Raw genomic sequence first — 16,439 nt, 5'->3', positions numbered from 1 at the left:
TCTGAGGAGCAATTTTAACCTCCAAGTGCATGCACACAGGTGCTGCTGACAAGAAACAGAACAACTATAAAGAAAAAATACAGAGGATAACTTTTTATATGTGAATTCATGTCAGCCTTTGGCACCTGATCATTAGTACCAGCACTTAGCATAAAGCAAAAATATTTGGCAGTTTGAAAATTGTGTTCACATGTAATTACTGTGCTGACATTCACACATTCAACAAGAGGAGCAAAGAACTGCATGGTAATTTCTGATAAAAAGGCAACTCCACCAGCCCCTTCTTTACACTACTGTGACAACACAGGAAGACAAAGGTGATTACTTTCTTTTCTACCACTACCCTAAAATTAAGCCTTTCCCCACTGACACTCATTTGGCTTAACACCTCTGATTTGATGAGCACATTGAAGTAATTTTTTTTTTTTTTTTTAGTTCTTCTCTGGCCATCTCAAAGACTGCTGGAGTAGAACTGAAGTAAGGCAAACAAGTCAGTGATGAGCTGGCTGTACAGAAAATACAATTTCCTTAGCAGAAGAGTCACATCATAAATTTCTCATCAGACCTCCATATTTTAAAATATTTTCATTTTTCTTTCTTCCTCTAGGCAAAAAACTCAGTCACTGTCTTCTACTGACACTTCATTTTGAGCCAGAATGCAATTCACTCCCTTACAAAAAATGCTAGAGTGGGTACCTCTTCAAACTCTTGAATAGTGAACAAAACCTAAAAAAAATCTATATGAACCTAAATGGCTTGTCAGGCTAGCACAGCACTCATGTTTCTGTAACCCCAACAGGACACATACAATCCTGTGCAGGCCCTCCCTACCAGAGTGCAGGGCAAACTACCCAGCTGCAGCTGAGTTCACCTGGGACAAGTGAGGTTGTGGGTGAAATAGAGAGAAAAAAATGCAAGAAAAGAAATCCAGATTCAGCAGAAATAATGCAGTTTTAATGGACCATGGAATATCAGACACCCAGCAAGAAGATGACCTTTTCTCCAGTACTGAAATAACAAAGCAATAGAACACAAATGCTGATAAACCAACTTCAACTTTACAAAACCAATTTACGTGAGAATAAAAGAATAAAATCCATGACCTTTTCTTTACTATTAAATAAACCTAATCCATCTACTGAAGTCTTCTTTTTGAACAAAAATTATTGCCTGACCTTTCTTATTCCACTGCAGGATGCAAAGTGACTGGGTGATTTAAGTGATTTAAGCTCTTTTTTTCTTCCAAAATCAGAGGTTTGTGCCACACAGAAAGGAAACTGTGCACATCTTCCCCAAGCCCAAGACAGGAGCAGATTCTGTAGGTACCATCAGAAATCTGTGACATGGCCCTAAAACAAGGGGCAAAGACCCCACAGGCAGGGGCTGGAATAGGAGTGGATAGTTGGGCTGGAATTTGAGTGCCCAGCCCTGAGCCTCCACAGCATTCTGCACACACAAGTATCAGCTCAGGATCTGCACAATGAAGACAATTAAAAGTGACATATGTTAATGGAATATTTTATCCATTAACATACATCAACACCAAGGTTATACACAGAATACTCACATAATTTTGTATGCTATTCTCAAAAAATCAGAAGCACAAAAAACATTATCTGAAATTAACCTTTTCTGTGATGAGTTCTTGACAATTTACTGGATTCTCCACCCAAACTGTTTTAGAAACACCATAAAATGAAAACATAATGTAAATTAATGATAATTACATAATTAATGTAGTGACAGCCTAAACATAACTTCACCTGTGATATTTCTCTTGTGGAAGCAACGCCCAAGTAATGTTCCACAGATGGATGCTGCTGCTGCTGCTTGCTGGATAATGGCAAAATACATTTATTAACTGAAAATAGAAATGTGTTATTATTTCCAATCCTTTTAATCCCAAGAGCCATCTGTGGGCAAGGCCTTTTATTTGACACAGGAAAAAAACCATATGCAATGGCATTTGCCTGTGTGGAAATATATAAAAATATATATATTAACTCCTGAAGCTGGCACCCACCACTCGATGTTAAAGTGCTGTCAGTAAGGAACTGCTCGTGCACCATCCCTGTGCTTTGACAGGATGGACTCAGAGTAATCCTGACTGGCTGAAAGTCAGGAATAATTCCTTGAGAGAGACAAATCACTTTATTTTGAGAAATAACTCCCTGGCTTCTGGAAGGAGATTAGTGTATTACAGCCAGTATCATCCTTTTCATCTTGGTTGGTTCTATTCCCTTATTTTCTTACTTTTAAATCACTAAAAAACTGCCAGTGATATGAACACGGAACAGAACCAATCTGGCTCCTCGGGGCAGGAGAGCCACTGTGCACAGCAAAACAGAATCTTGAAAAAGATGACCAAGAACTCTCTGAGATCAGGGGAAAGGGACAGGAGAACATCAAGACTGACGATTGTATCTCCTGGCTGTAAAATAATAATGCTGGAAACCCAGAACCTGAGATTATATGGCCTCATGCAGTATGGAAGGGACAGTTTTCTGCCAAAAACCCCAGAGGTGGAGAGACTAAGTGCTGGTACTCTCAGAGCTGAAGAATAAAGGGCATTAGTGAGCAACGAGGATCTGTGACACTGCTTATTTCAGAGCCTGCCCGGCTCTTGCTTTTAAGAGCTGTGAGACCCCTGAACAAAAGCCATGGGGTACAGTGGAAAGGTACATTCACTGATAAAACAATCTTTCTCTGGATAAAGGAAAAAAAAGGGGGGGTTGCCATGGCAACCCTGAATGAATTCAGCACAGCCCCTGTGCATGAAGTCCATCTGCAAGGGCTCTCTTGAAAGCTGAGGGTTTCCTTCTCACTTGGGATCCCTCAGAACTGTAGAAGGCTTTAGAAAATAAGGATTGCACAGGAAATGGATGGGACTCCTGCACCCAGCAGATCAAAGCCTGCTGGAAGGCACAATTAGCTATGTAAAAGGAAAGCAATGTATTTTTCTTGACAAAGTTTTCAAATGACAAGATTGGAGAGTGATGCGTGCAGGGGACAAGCAAAGCTGGAAATCTTGTGTGAGAAGGCAGATGTGCCTCAGGTGTTTCCCTTTTTACTAATGAAGCCTTATGCTTGTTTTTCCTCACTTCCTACACAAGCTTCTTTCTTTATAGAATAAGGGAAAGGAAAAAATTCAAATATTGGAATCAAATACATTGGAAAAACTAGTGTGTTAGAGATGATAAGGCTGAAAAAAAAGCAAAACCAATTTAAAAGTACACAGGTAAAAATGTTAGAAATAAATAAAATTCTATTTAACTTTTTGTCAAAGTGTAGCAGAGAACATGAGGCCCACTTAGAGCAGCCTAAGCATGCCTAAAGGTAAAATCTAAAAGTTTCTATTATAAAAGCACCGCCCCAGGTCTCTCACCTCTGCAAAGCTTGTGAAATTCTGCTGTGTCAGAAGGTTCTGTCAGAGCTTGGATTTAAACAAACAAACAAACTTGGTAAAGCATTTCAAATTAAAAAAAATAGAAAAATGTTTATTGAAGGTAAAGCAAGGCCGCATGGAAGCAAAGTTTTTTGTAGCAACTCAGCATAATCAGGATGTCCCTCCAATCAAGGAGGTAAAATGTCCCACACTCCTTTGTTCATTTCCACATTTATAGAGACATAACCCACCTCTACTGGAAGGTCATGGGCTGAAGGCTGAATAAATAAATACCTGTGCTCACTCCCTGCCACCAGGGAAACCTTTAAGAGTTAGGCAGATTTGTTTAAATAAAATCAGTTTACACAGAAATCCAGGACTGGAATACAGCACTTGGCTGATGGCAAAATGAAGAGCCTGAAACATGCAGTGACATCAAATACCTCTTTCTTACGTAGTTTTTGGGAAACTGCTTAGAGGACAATTCACATAGGTTAATTTCAGTCTAAATGTACAGATTCTTCCTCAGAAGCAGCCACTGGAGACAGGCTCCCCCACGTCAGCCCTCATAACTATCTCTGTAAAATTCTGAAGTGAGAATTAACACACATCTATTTTTAAAGAAGAGCAGATCCTATTTTGTGTAAGTTCAAGACACAGTTCTACTATAAAAAACAAATGAACCATTTCAATAAGTCATATTTGTTTTCCTAAGTTATTTGTGGCAATAATCTCTAAAGAGTTGGATTCACCAGAACTGGAGCCCAGATACTTTTCTCAGTTCTCACCACTGCACCCCAACTTCCAGCCTTGCCAAACCCAGCAGACTCAGATGGGGGCTGACTTTTTATATGAGAAATTCAATTACATTTTAAACTTGCATTTGACACAAAAATGATCCGTAGAGAAAGCAGGAAATCAAAATCTATCAAAACCAAAAAGCTTCCTTAAAACTCACACAAATATTCCCAAGGGAGAGCTGATCTTGTCTGAGGGCAGAGGGATGAACACAGCAACAATGACAGACCCTCCCAGTCCTGCTTTCAATTAATTTCCACAAATCTTTCTCCTTTTCAGGCACTCATTTACACCCAGGAGTCCATGCTAGGCTTAGGATTTGGTTCTAATACAGAAGTCAATAGAGGCCATTTTTGTTTCCTAAGTCACGAGCAGTGAGAGCAAACAGAGCCTGGCAGTCGATACCAGCCACAGCAGCACAGCCCTGTGGGGAGAGCCTCACCTCACAGCAATAAAATTGTTTTACTTGGCACCAAAGCAACAAATGTTCCTTCTCACAGAGTGTATTTTAACCGAGCAGATGAACTTATCCGTACTGCAGTTTCAAAGTGCAAACTCTGGTAAATAGTGCATTGAAGTGCAAAGCCTGGGTTAACAGAGCACCCCCCAGTTTGTCTCGGCAGCCACGGCACACTGCTGACTCAGCTGCATCTTCACACTCATTATCTCTCGCACAATGCAGAGGCAAAGGAATTCACATCCTTCAAAAACAAAACTAAATTCTCTTCCCAGCAAGTAAATAACGCAGGATTAACAAGGATCTACGTGCAAAGCCAAGATCCACACCATGGAGTGCATTAAATGCTATGGAATACATTTTAAAGAAGTATTTTAGGGATTTTTTAACTTTCAGATATTATATTGTCTTAACTTTCCCCAGCCAAAGTAGTTTCTTTGATAGGGAAATCAGTAAGAATTAAAGCCTCTGCAAATACAAGGAAAAAGAGTTGTATAAAATTCTCTATGTTTGGAACACAGTTTCACAAGTTACAGACATGGAAAAATATCAGAAAACAACCTGATTTATTTGCAATCTGTGAAAAAAAATTTCTGTCACCCAGTTCTCCAAAGCGTTCAACATTTTTAGTGAAGAGAATAAAATAGCAGAAATAACAACTATTTCAAGAAACAATCACAAATCTTGCAATCTTAAACCAACTGAAATTATGGATCCAAAGCAGGTTGATTCATTCAAGCCATCTGCTCTTTTATTGACATGAGAAAAAAACCCAAATAAATAGAAGTATTCAGAGCATGTTCATCTGATTTCTCCCACTTTTCCAAGTCCCACAGATACCCACTCCCCATAGGTCAGAGGAGAAAATCATGTACATTTTGCTATTCAAAACCAAACAAACAAAAAACCCTAACCCAAACCCATCATAAACCAGTACCAGTATTAAGATTCCATATGCACATTGTTACATTACAATCCTTCTATCATATGCAAAATAATGCTAAAAATGTGTGTTTATAGAGATATTTTCTTCAGAGGCAGAAGAACCACTGTTTACACATGCAAAATGAATAGAACTACAATGCACACATTTATGCCTTTCACAAACACATCCTTAAGCCAATGCATTCAAGCAGAGCATGTTTGGGATTGTAAATGTGTCAAGATAACCCAAACAACACTGGCAGCAATCCTTTACCCATTGTATTGCCATCAAACGTGATCGTTATTTCACTTGGACAAAAAACATAATATACACACAGCAAAAAAACATTTTTACCTCACCTATATATAGTATGTGTTTATCATAAAATGTTAGAACTAATATAGAGAACTCAAAGACAGCTGACACCTCCAGAAGGAATTAAAATGCAGGTTCTTGGAATAACTCCTATGCCAGTTTGCTCTTCCTTCCAACACAGTAATTTAAATAAATTTACATTAAGCACTGATATTCCTGAAAAGGCTTATAAACAATTTAGACAATTACAGTGGAGTAATTCTCTCACCAAAAAATCCCCAAACCAAACAAAACCAAACCTCTGAACATGGGGACAAATCAGACAGTAGATGGTATTACCTTTAGATTGGACAGCCAAATTCACAAAGTAAGGGTAATAATTCTGCCAAAAATCCTTCAGTCTGGTATAAATACAAATGTTACATTTTTAAGGTTATGTTTTAATTTCTTTGAAGTACCTGCAGATGTTATAAAGCATCAGGTTGGCTATTTCTGTATCAGTAGGACTCTCCTACTAAAGAAACAACTTTTCTAGAGTGGACATTCCTAAAGAATGCAGAATGCAACTGAGTATTCAAGCACAAAGCTGTAAAAAACAATGAATAAGAGTAAATATTGCCTGATTTAGCCCTGCTATAACTCTAAGGAAAGCAGAGAGAACTCCATTAGCCCTGCAGTGGGATGTGAGGCAGCACCATGTGAATGAAATCATGCTCATCAGTGCAAGGCCATTTCCAACACCACCACAGTGCAAACCACCCTCCCCCCTCCTGTGTCCTCAGTAAAAAATGTCCCATCTAGTGGTGAGCACAAGAGATACCCTGTTTCTGAGTTTCCCTTCCAGAAGGGAATATTTTAGGAAAGGATGTGTCTCTGGCTATGTTGTTTCAGCAGCTCCCAAAGCAGAAAAGGGCAGGATTCACCCCCAGTGCATTCACTCCCAAACCTCAGGCCACCTGCCATGAGGGATCTCAACACACCAGTCCCAGTGAGGCACCACACTGCTTCAGAAGACAAAAGCTTATCCCCTTGTAGTTAATTTTGCTCAAAAATCATAAATGCGTGGTGTTTGTTCCGTCTGTGCAGAAAAGAGGTCAGGAAATGCCTCTGGGATTAACTCATCACCAGCTCTGGGACCAGCGCTCCGGTGGATGTTCCCCACCTCCTGTGGGAACAGCCCAGTGCGGAGCGGATGGGGCTGATAATGCCAACCTCAAGGGTTCAATCCTTGGGTAGGCACTGTATCAAAATATATATCTGATGGTTTTGGTGGGCCCCTTCTAACTTGGAAGAAGTGAAGCATAACTAAGCGTAACTCAAGTTCTTGTAGCAGCACTGAATGCAACCATCAGTGCCCATCACAAATGGCGACCCACACATCACCTCTTCCACTGCTATGACTAAGAATCACTAGAACGCTATCTTATGAGTAACCAGCGAGTAACTGCTCCCTCACCGAGGGCTGGCACTCTGCCCTGGGAGCAGCAGAGGGGCGGCCAGGCCTCACCTGGCACCGTCTCGTGTCGCTGTGGCTCTCGCCAGCTGTCCCGAGGCTGTGTCCCGCCCGGGGGCCGGCCCGGTGCCGGGGCTGCCCCTCACGGGCCCGAGCTGCCCCTCACGGGCAGCCTCCACCCCGGCCCGCCAGGGGGCGGCCGCGGCCGCTCCGAGCGAGCAGCGCCGGCTCCGCTTCCTTCTGCTGACGTAGATCCTCTCTGCAGGGCCATGGCGAGCGATTTCTACCTCCGATACTACGTGGGGCACAAGGGGAAATTCGGACACGAGTTCCTCGAGTTCGAATTCCGGCCTGACGGTGAGAGCGGGGCAGGGGGCCGGGGCAGGCGGGCTGCCGGGCCGCGGAGCCCCCGGCGCGGTTTAATGCGCGGCCTCTCCCCACAGGGAAGCTGCGCTACGCCAACAACAGCAACTACAAGAACGATGTGATGATCCGAAAGGAGGTGAGGGCAGCGCGGCTGGGGGCGGCTGTGCCAGCCTGGGGGACTGTGGGTTGGGCGGCATTGCCGGGGCGCTGTGGGCAGGGCTGTATTTATTTCTCTGCCGGAATGTTGCGTCCAGGCTTATGTGCACAAGAGTGTGATGGAAGAGCTGAAGAGAATAATCGACGACAGTGAAATCACGAAAGAAGATGATGCTCTGTGGCCTCCTCCTGACAGAGTGGGCCGACAGGTACGGTGCATAGTGTCTCTTCTAATTGCTCTTTAATTTTCGTATGTTAGCTCCTTGGAAGCATAACTAAACTTTTTTTTCAAGCCAGTATTTTTGCCAGCTCAAAGGGAAAAAAATACTGCTTGAAAACCTGAGTAATGCTTCAATGGTAGTGTAGCTGTGGAAGCTAATATGATCCACAGACCTGCTGCATTTGATATCTTTGTAGTAGAATTTTGTAATGAAAACCATCACAGTACTGAAGTATTTCTGTAACTGGTACCATAAAGCAGTGAGTTCTTATAACCTTTTACTTTTCAGGAGCTCGAGATAGTAATTGGTGACGAGCACATCTCCTTTACCACGTCAAAAATCGGTTCCCTCATTGATGTAAATCAGTCTAAGTACGTACTCTGCTTTTTATTCTGCCCTTGTTTCTATTTACCAATCTGTGTTAGAACTTTCTGATTATTTGGTACATGTATTTTATGTAATTTCAAAGTATGAATTGGCTCCTGGGGGCACCAGTGCTCTGTGTTGCAGCACAATGTGCCAAATGCCTTTAGTCTGTGGCATTACAGGCTGTGTTCCCAAATTCACTGAAAGCAAACCCTGCTGTAGGAGCCACACACAGAGTCTGAGCTGCCATTGGCCTGTTTGTGCCAGTTTCTTTGGGAGAATCAAGATACCTGGATTTCACCTAAGCTGAAAAGACTGACTGTTGTGGGGGGTAAAATCCTAAGTGCTGTTGATACTTGTTTTCATGGTAAAAATGCATATTTTGTAAAAACTTGAAAGGTTCACAGTTGGAGTACAGAATATTTAATCAGTCAGTGTAGAATGAAACAAATTGTTAATGTCTAAGATGACATCTAAAAAGTCCCCATATAGGCTTTGGGGTTTTTTTAATACATTAGTTCTGTAGCCTGTTCTTTAAGAGCATCGGTCTAACATTTTTTAAAATCTTTTAATTTTTTTTCCCCCTTTCTTCCTTCTGTTGTGAACTGCAGAGATCCAGAGGGCTTGAGAGTATTCTACTACCTGGTCCAAGACCTTAAATGTCTCGTCTTCAGTCTTATTGGACTCCACTTCAAGATTAAGCCAATTTAAATCAGACAAACTGAAGTTTCTGTTGCAATGTTAGCAGTAGAGATGGGAAGGGAGGATCCTGTTCCAGTTCTTCATTGTTTCTGAAAGGTTTTTGTACTTCAGATTATTTTTTTGATTGTTATTTTGTTGTTGTTACAAACTGTCAGTGACTCAATAAAAGGGTAAGATTTGCGTTTTTAATTTTTAAGCTGTGGTGAGAGACTGACTTCTAATACTTCTCTTATAACGGTGCATTCAGAGTGTCACTTCACTTGGATCACCCACACACTACTTCTCTACACGGCAGTGGAAAAAGGAATGAAGCCTGGCTCTGTGAAATGAAACTTTGCCAGTTGTCAAGGCAAACTTTTGTTACTGTCCTGAGCTGTGCATTCTGTTGGCCAGCCAAGGACGACATCTGACTCTGCACAGGTAAATCTTACAGCAGACACATGTCACCTTCGTCCCAGGCCGGGGTTACCCGCTTGCCTCCAGAGCAGGGACAAACAGCAGGCCACCCAGGAGCCATCCCGGATCTTCACTGACCATCCTGTTCAGCTTCAGAGAAGCTGAAAAGGAAACTAGAATATATTTAGTTTACTTCTAGGCTAGCAGATCTGTGTGCAGCATTCGTTAAAAGACTTTGAGGGGTCTCCACAGGCCCTGAGGGCGCACCCCATGGCAGTGCTGCCAAACCGCGCTTTTGCTTTCTCTTAACACGTCTGCTCTGTAAGAAGACGCTGCGACTTAAAAAAAAAAAAAAATTCAAAAAAGTGATTGATTTATGTGTAATGTTGAAAACGGTGTCTCCCGCTTTTCCTCCCCTCCTCACAGGCACCTCCCGCTCCCGCGCGCGGGGCGGTGGCGGCCGCCATCTTGGCTGAGGGCAGACGCGGCTTCGCGCCGGCCCTGCCGGGCAGGGAGCGTGGGGGCGCCATCTTGGCTGAGGGCACGGGGAACAGCCCGGAATCCGCGCGGCCATGGGGGTAGGTGAGAGCCTCGGCCGGAGCCCCGCGGGCCGCGGGGACAGGGGTGAGCCGTGGCCGGAGCCCCGCGGGCCGTGGGGACAGGGGTGAGCCGTGGCCGGAGCCCCGCGAGCCGTGGGGACAGGGGTGAGCCGTGGCCGGAGCCCCGCGGGCCGTGGGGACAGGGGTGAGCCGTGGCCGGAGCCCCGCGGGCCGTGGCGGTAGCGGGGTGAGTCGCGGCCGGGGCTGACGCCGCTCCGCCGCTTGCCTTGCAGAGGATCGGGCTGCAGCTCCGCGCCACGCTGGAGAACATCACCCGGCTGCGGGCCGAGGGCGAGGACTTCCGATGGTACCTCAAGGTGCGGGGCCGGGAGCGGGGCCGGCAGCGGCGCACGTCCCTGATTACTGACAGCTTTCAAACTTGCGATTTGTGTTCTCCAGCTGAAATGTGGGAACTGCGGTGAAGTCTCCGAAAAGTGGCAGTACCTGCGGCTGATGGTGCGTGTGCCCCTCGTAACCTACCGCTGAGCAGAAATGAGAACACAAACCTGCCTCTTACGCACGTATCCGTATCAAGGATGTGACAGCTTACCCTCTAGACGAGATCGTTTTTTAATAGCTATATGAATTTAGAAAATTGTAATGTTACATATTAAGATAAATATTTGGAGACTGTTAATTGGCAGGTGCCATTTGAATGGTGACCATTGCTAACAAAGTATTAACATCTGTTTTAAAAACATTTCTGTAAATACATATTTCTCTGTAGCCTATTTCTCTGATGCTGATGGAATCCTTTTGGAGAAGGTTAGGTAAATCAAGATGATTTAAGCATGTTAAATGAGCATTTGGAAGCTGAAAAAGCAGGATAAAATTTGTCAGGGATATTTGCCTGTTCTTAGCAATAATCATCCCTTTTTGTTGCATGCAGCTGAATGGTAAGAATGTATTTTGAAGAATTAGTAGAGCGTGCCTATATGGATAAGACACAAATACCCGTTATTGGCTATTTAAAGTCTGGAACAGAATTTTTCTTCAATAATCGCAGCTTGTTAAATTATTAATCTCTGTAGTTAAAAAAAAGCTGCCTTGTTGCAGTATTTTTAAAAAGCTAAAGGTTGTTGTAAAAACTACCTTACCTTTGGTTAAAAATGTCCCTCTTGTGATGGATTCTAGGACAGTGCTCCCCTGAAAGGCGGCCGAGGGAGCGCCACGATGGTGCAGAAGTGCAAGCTGTGCTCCAGGGAGAACTCCATCGGTACGTGCTCGGACACTGGCCAGGCATCATCCATTTCACAGCTTCTCTTTCAGTCCCCATTTTTGCTTGACACCTTTTGTAAAGAGCTTTCACCAGGGATTTCTGCCCTTGTGCACTGGTGCTTGAGTTGCCAACAGGCACATTCTGGACATCCCGTTCAGGGAGACAGCAAAGCCTCCTGGTGAGTCCAGCCTTCTGCATGAACAAAACTCATCTGAATTGTTGTTTTACAAAAGCATGCAAATCTTTTGGGCATTGGTATGGAAAAATGGTGCAGTGTAAACTTCTCAGGAGAAGGGAGAAAAATTGAATTCTACTTTTCAAAGAGAAAAGCTGTAGGAAAACCTTGCATTTCTTGCATTTCATTTGCTTTGTATAAGGAAATTGCTATGAAAGAAGATTCTGATGATTGGTTTGTGCTAAATAAAACTGAAGACATAGTGCCACTCACTTGACATAGTGCCACTCACTTGTATAATTTTTTTTTGTTTTAGATATTTTAAGTCAGACAATCAAGCCTTACAATGTAAGTTTGTTTCCTCTTCTATGTAACAAGTGAAAGATAAACAAGCATTAACAGTATTTTGAGTTTTTGCTTTATCACCCTCCTTCAAGAACATCAAAAACTGGTCTGGTCCCTGGGCAGAAATTGTCTTGTAGACTTCTTTATAGCACCAAGTGTAGAATAATTTGATACATTTCAAAAGCCAACACAGAACTGTATCACTCAAATGAGAGTTGATTATATTATACCCCTCCAGGTTTCCTTTTGAAGGCTTCCTGGCAGATTAAGAAATTCTAGTTAGTGACCACCTATGAAATGAGCCCTAGGATTCTGCTGTCACCAGGGGCATCAGAGATGACAGTGCTGCCTTTAGAGCAATCCATTCCTAGACTAAGGCTTGGCACTGTCTCTATTAGATGGAAACTAATGGTTTTCTGACTCAATCACAGGCTGAAGACAGCGAGAAATTCAAAACAATTGTGGAGTTTGAATGCCGAGGTCTGGAACCAGTTGACTTTCAACCACAGGTGAGTTCTTATTTGTGATTTGTTTCTGTTTTTAAAAGCACTTCTTCCAGAGTGGTAAAATAAACACTATTTGAAATGGTTCTGGAACATCTTAGACCTTCCCAGATTCCCATCCTTCCACAGTTCCTTGTTTTATTTCACTTGACTCAAGAAAAAAACCAAACCAAACATTTGCCAAGAGCTAACACAAACAACTGGTATTCTCTGTGCCAGTAAAATCCAGAGCTCAGCACACCCTGGAGTCGTACTTAACCTGCCTCACAGGTGACTCACTGTTAATCTGAATTCATCTGAGAGGTCTTCACTGCTCAGGTCATTGCAAAAGAGAGTCTTTCCCAAAGGAAAAGTGCAGCATTAGACAGAGCACCACTTACCCCTTGATGCGTTACAGAGCTCATGAACACCTCAGTGTCCTTTAAAAAACAGATTTTCCTTGGGGTTGACATTGCCAGAGCCAAAGGAGATGAACACTGGCATTTTTCCATTTGCAGCTTGAGCAGACAAAGGTTGAAGATCACTGGCAGTTACAGGCTGGTGCAAAGCACACCTCAAGGTTCAGAGTGAAAGGATTCTTCAGGGCCAGTCTGCAGTGACTCATCTCTTGTGCCTGATCATGCTCTATGCCACTTAACTCCCTGCTATTTTTAACCTATTATTCCAGTCGGATTAGGTGTAAATAGACTGACAAATATAAACCTGTCTTATCCTTCTCTCAGACTGGGATGCTGTGCTAAGAAACAGCCCAAAAAAGCTGATCCTACAAAGAATTTGATATAAATAGAATCGCTGCTGCAGTGTGCTGGGGGAGGTCTTTATTTAAGTGAAGTCCATCTTTTTGATGAATGGTTATTCCTTTTTTCCATAATGGTCATTAGTTTATTCCTGCTTGAAAGCTTTGCAACCAGACTTAGGAGATCTTTATAGCTCTGCATCCTAGCTGTCAATTTTATTTACAGAGCAAATACTTCACAGCTGTAACAAAAGTTTTAATTTAATATTCTGAGTTTGGTGCACTTGACTGGAGAGTACTTGAATCCCTGAAGAGATATTTCAGTGAATTTTTGGATGCCTAAATCAGTAAATGAGAGCTTTCTGATGCTCAAGTGACTTCTGCAGTTCCAAACAATTTTGTCAACTGCTTTATACTTGGCATGATCCTAGCCAGCCTGGCTTCTGCACAACCCTAGGCCTCATTTTGATTAGCACTGAACATGGCATGTGGCCATATAATCACTGTATTTTCTCTGTATTTTTTTGGTACATGTAATACAACCACACCTGGAGTCAATTTAAGGTGGCTTAATGCTTGCATGTCTTATTTAAATTATAGTAGTTATCAAAAAAAACCCAACAAACCCAACCACCACCACAAAACATCTGAGTGTTAGAGAGGAGAAAGTATCCTTTGTTTCTCTGATACAAACCCTCATTTTAGACCTAGGACAGAAGTTGCAGTTGCAGTCACAGGGCTGGTGAATGGCTCCATGTGGCAAAAGCAGGGCTCCTTTGATTTTTCTGGTGTTTGTTCTATACTCAGTTTTGACCCACAATGCAGATCTTCCTCTCCACCCCAGCAGTTCCCTTGACGTGGGCTTTTGACATTTACTGAAAGGCCACTGTGCCCTGCAGAGCCCTCTCCTGTTGTTAGATTTGTTAGATCTTCCACACTCTGTGGTTTACTTAACTCCCAAGTGCTTAACCTTCCACTGAAATCCCCAAATATTTTAAAGTCTTGTGGTTACTTCGCACATTCTTGCAGCTAAATGTCTGACTAGCATTAGTGGGGATTTCTTTATCCAAAATGCAAGTGTAGATCCCTTGCAGAAAACCAGGAAGAAGCTACCTTTGATTTTTAGCCACTTGTTAATAAAATTGTGTAGTTCGAATTGACAGTGTAAGAAACCTTCCTGCATGCTACAGAAGTGGCTGGGATTTTTAAATGTACTTTTAAAATTAGTAAATCTTACTGTACAGCTTGGAAACTGTGAACCCTAAAGTGAGAGAGGTGTTCCTATGGAAGATAAACCACAGCACCTTCCTAGAGCTGTCCTTCCTCCACTCTTTAAAAACAGCAACAGTGAAGGCAGTGAGGAAGTGCCTGTGAGGTGCTTGTTTGGGATTCTAATCTGTTCACTCAGCCAGCTGATCCTCCTTACACATGAAGCTTGCTTGTCACTTGTGTACCTAAATCCAATACAAGCTGCTCCTTCTCTAGAGTGTCTTGGATTCCAGTATTCAAGCCAGAATTATTAGCTTTCTTACACATTTTCAATGACTCTCCTTGCAATGTATTATGAAGCTGTTATGCCTGTGTGGACACTGAACACAAAGCTATTAACAGTAATTGGATGCTGCTACATAAACTTAGAAACTAAGCTTTAACGTTATCTAGAATAGTTGGAAATGTTTTTTTTTGCTGGGAAAAATAGAGGAGCAGTGTTCCCCCATTTTACTCTGGTTCCTTGGACTGAATTTTCCCAATGCACAAGCAGGGTCCCAACCTTAGGACCCCTAACTAGGAAAGAGCTTGCCCATTCTTTCTGCCTAATTTAAAAGAAATACAATACATTTTTGTGCTGAGCTACCTTCTCTAGATGTTTCAGTGATCATATGTGTTATTTTGTCAGTACAATGTAATTTAAACACCTTTCTGCAAATGTGTTTGCAGGCAGGGTTTGCTGCTGAAGGCGCAGAATCTGGCACACCTTTCAATGACATCAACTTGTTAGAAAAGGTATGTTGTCTTAGTTTCACTAGCAAAACTACTTACCTAGCTTGCTTTCCCCATGTCACTACTCCAAAATACACACCCTAGACTGGTTTTGCTCTTCCTGTAGCCACAGGAAGGCCACAAATGGAGAGAGAAACTGAATCAAGTATAAACAACTAGCATTACTAACAGTGTCCTTTTAGAAGTATGGATTTGTTAACCTAGCAGCTGACAAAGATTTAAGTCACTCAAGAACTCCAGAGACCAAGAATCTGGAATACTAAATGGCTGTTTAGGAAGATCCCTGCCCACTGTCCTGTGCACAGAGAGGTTAAAAAGTAATATATACACTGTCCTTCAAAGCTCAGGATAATGACACCAGCACTGCAAATCTTCTTGGGTGTGAGCAGGAATCTCAAGGTCACATCTGTTCCCTGGTATCCTACTTGGCAGGGATCTGCTTGTCTGCTTACCCACCTGACCAGGGTATTGTCAATGATAGATAATCCTTTCACCTGCCATGGCTGCTGTTTGTCCAATACAGGCTGGGAACTACATAAGAAAACAAACCCCAGCAATATACATATATAAAAACACTGAGACTGAAGCTCATTTAATTTCAGGTTAGTGATCTTGCTACTCTCACCTGTTAAAATTTAACTTTCTACAGATATCTAAGACCCAAACTTTGAGTAACATTTAGTTCCAGTTTGAATTCCAGTCTGTGTGCATTCTGTTCTCTGTGACTAACACTGTGAAATCTTATTTCCTACAGGATTGGAATGACTATGATGAAAAAACAAAGGAGTCTGTTGGAATCTATGAAGTTACCCATAAATTTGTAAAATGCTGAAGTTCATACTCCTAACAAATTATGACATGGTTATTGATGGAGGAGCTGTAAACATCACATACACAGCTTCCTTGGAGTTACTTTTTTACATGGCCACACTTCAGAAATGGAAACCTAAGTTCACAGAATCATTTAGGTTGGAAATGATCTCCAAGATTGAGTTCAACCTTTGACCAACATCACTGAGTTGTACTTTCTGTCCCCAGCATGCCCCAATAAAATATTTCCCATGGAGCACTTGGAGATGGCCTCAGTACAAACTGAAAATAGTACATATTGACTGAACTGTGCCGTGTCCTTAATGCTGTGGGGTTTGGGAATTACGTGGTTGTGGTGGACTGTGGCTTAGCTAATGCATTGAGTAACTGCTTACACAACTTACAGCCTTAAAGGTTTTCAGAGTTGGTCACCAGGAAGTACCTACATTTGATTGTCTAACATAAGCAAATAAAGTCTTCCCACTCACCACTCCTGTCATGAGGAAATGGC

General features: G+C 42.5%; 2 protein-coding genes and 1 long non-coding RNA gene across 3 annotated transcripts; all 3 read left to right on the top strand.

Annotated features, from left to right (window-relative positions):
* The first annotated feature begins 96 nt into the window (after window positions 1-96).
* LOC135304157 (uncharacterized) lies at window positions 97-1,041 on the top strand. Its single transcript, XR_010365604.1, has 3 exons — window positions 97-317; window positions 436-477; window positions 608-1,041. It is a non-coding gene; the product is annotated as an uncharacterized LOC135304157 (long non-coding RNA).
* A 6,489-nt stretch (window positions 1,042-7,530) lies between these two features.
* MAGOH (mago homolog, exon junction complex subunit) lies at window positions 7,531-9,340 on the top strand. The gene is made up of 5 exons (XM_064428906.1): window positions 7,531-7,690; window positions 7,777-7,835; window positions 7,954-8,064; window positions 8,365-8,447; window positions 9,054-9,340. The coding sequence occupies exons 1-5, from the start codon at window positions 7,603-7,605 to the stop codon at window positions 9,151-9,153; spliced, it is 441 nt and encodes a 146-aa protein (XP_064284976.1). The 5' UTR covers window positions 7,531-7,602; the 3' UTR covers window positions 9,154-9,340.
* A 71-nt stretch (window positions 9,341-9,411) lies between these two features.
* Window positions 9,412-16,415, top strand: CZIB (CXXC motif containing zinc binding protein). Its single transcript, XM_064428905.1, has 9 exons — window positions 9,412-9,564; window positions 9,967-10,118; window positions 10,373-10,456; window positions 10,539-10,595; window positions 11,274-11,355; window positions 11,850-11,881; window positions 12,310-12,387; window positions 15,056-15,121; window positions 15,873-16,415. Exons 2-9 carry the CDS (start codon window positions 10,113-10,115, stop codon window positions 15,948-15,950), a joined length of 483 nt encoding a protein of 160 aa, XP_064284975.1. The 5' UTR covers window positions 9,412-9,564; window positions 9,967-10,112; the 3' UTR covers window positions 15,951-16,415.
* The last annotated feature ends 24 nt before the right edge of the window (window positions 16,416-16,439 follow it).

Source organism: Passer domesticus, chromosome 7 (assembly GCF_036417665.1).
Source record: "Passer domesticus isolate bPasDom1 chromosome 7, bPasDom1.hap1, whole genome shotgun sequence".
Lineage (NCBI taxonomy): Eukaryota > Metazoa > Chordata > Aves > Passeriformes > Passeridae > Passer > Passer domesticus.
The sequence above is the reverse complement of the archived record's forward strand: the minus strand, read 5'-3'. Positions and strand labels throughout refer to the sequence as shown.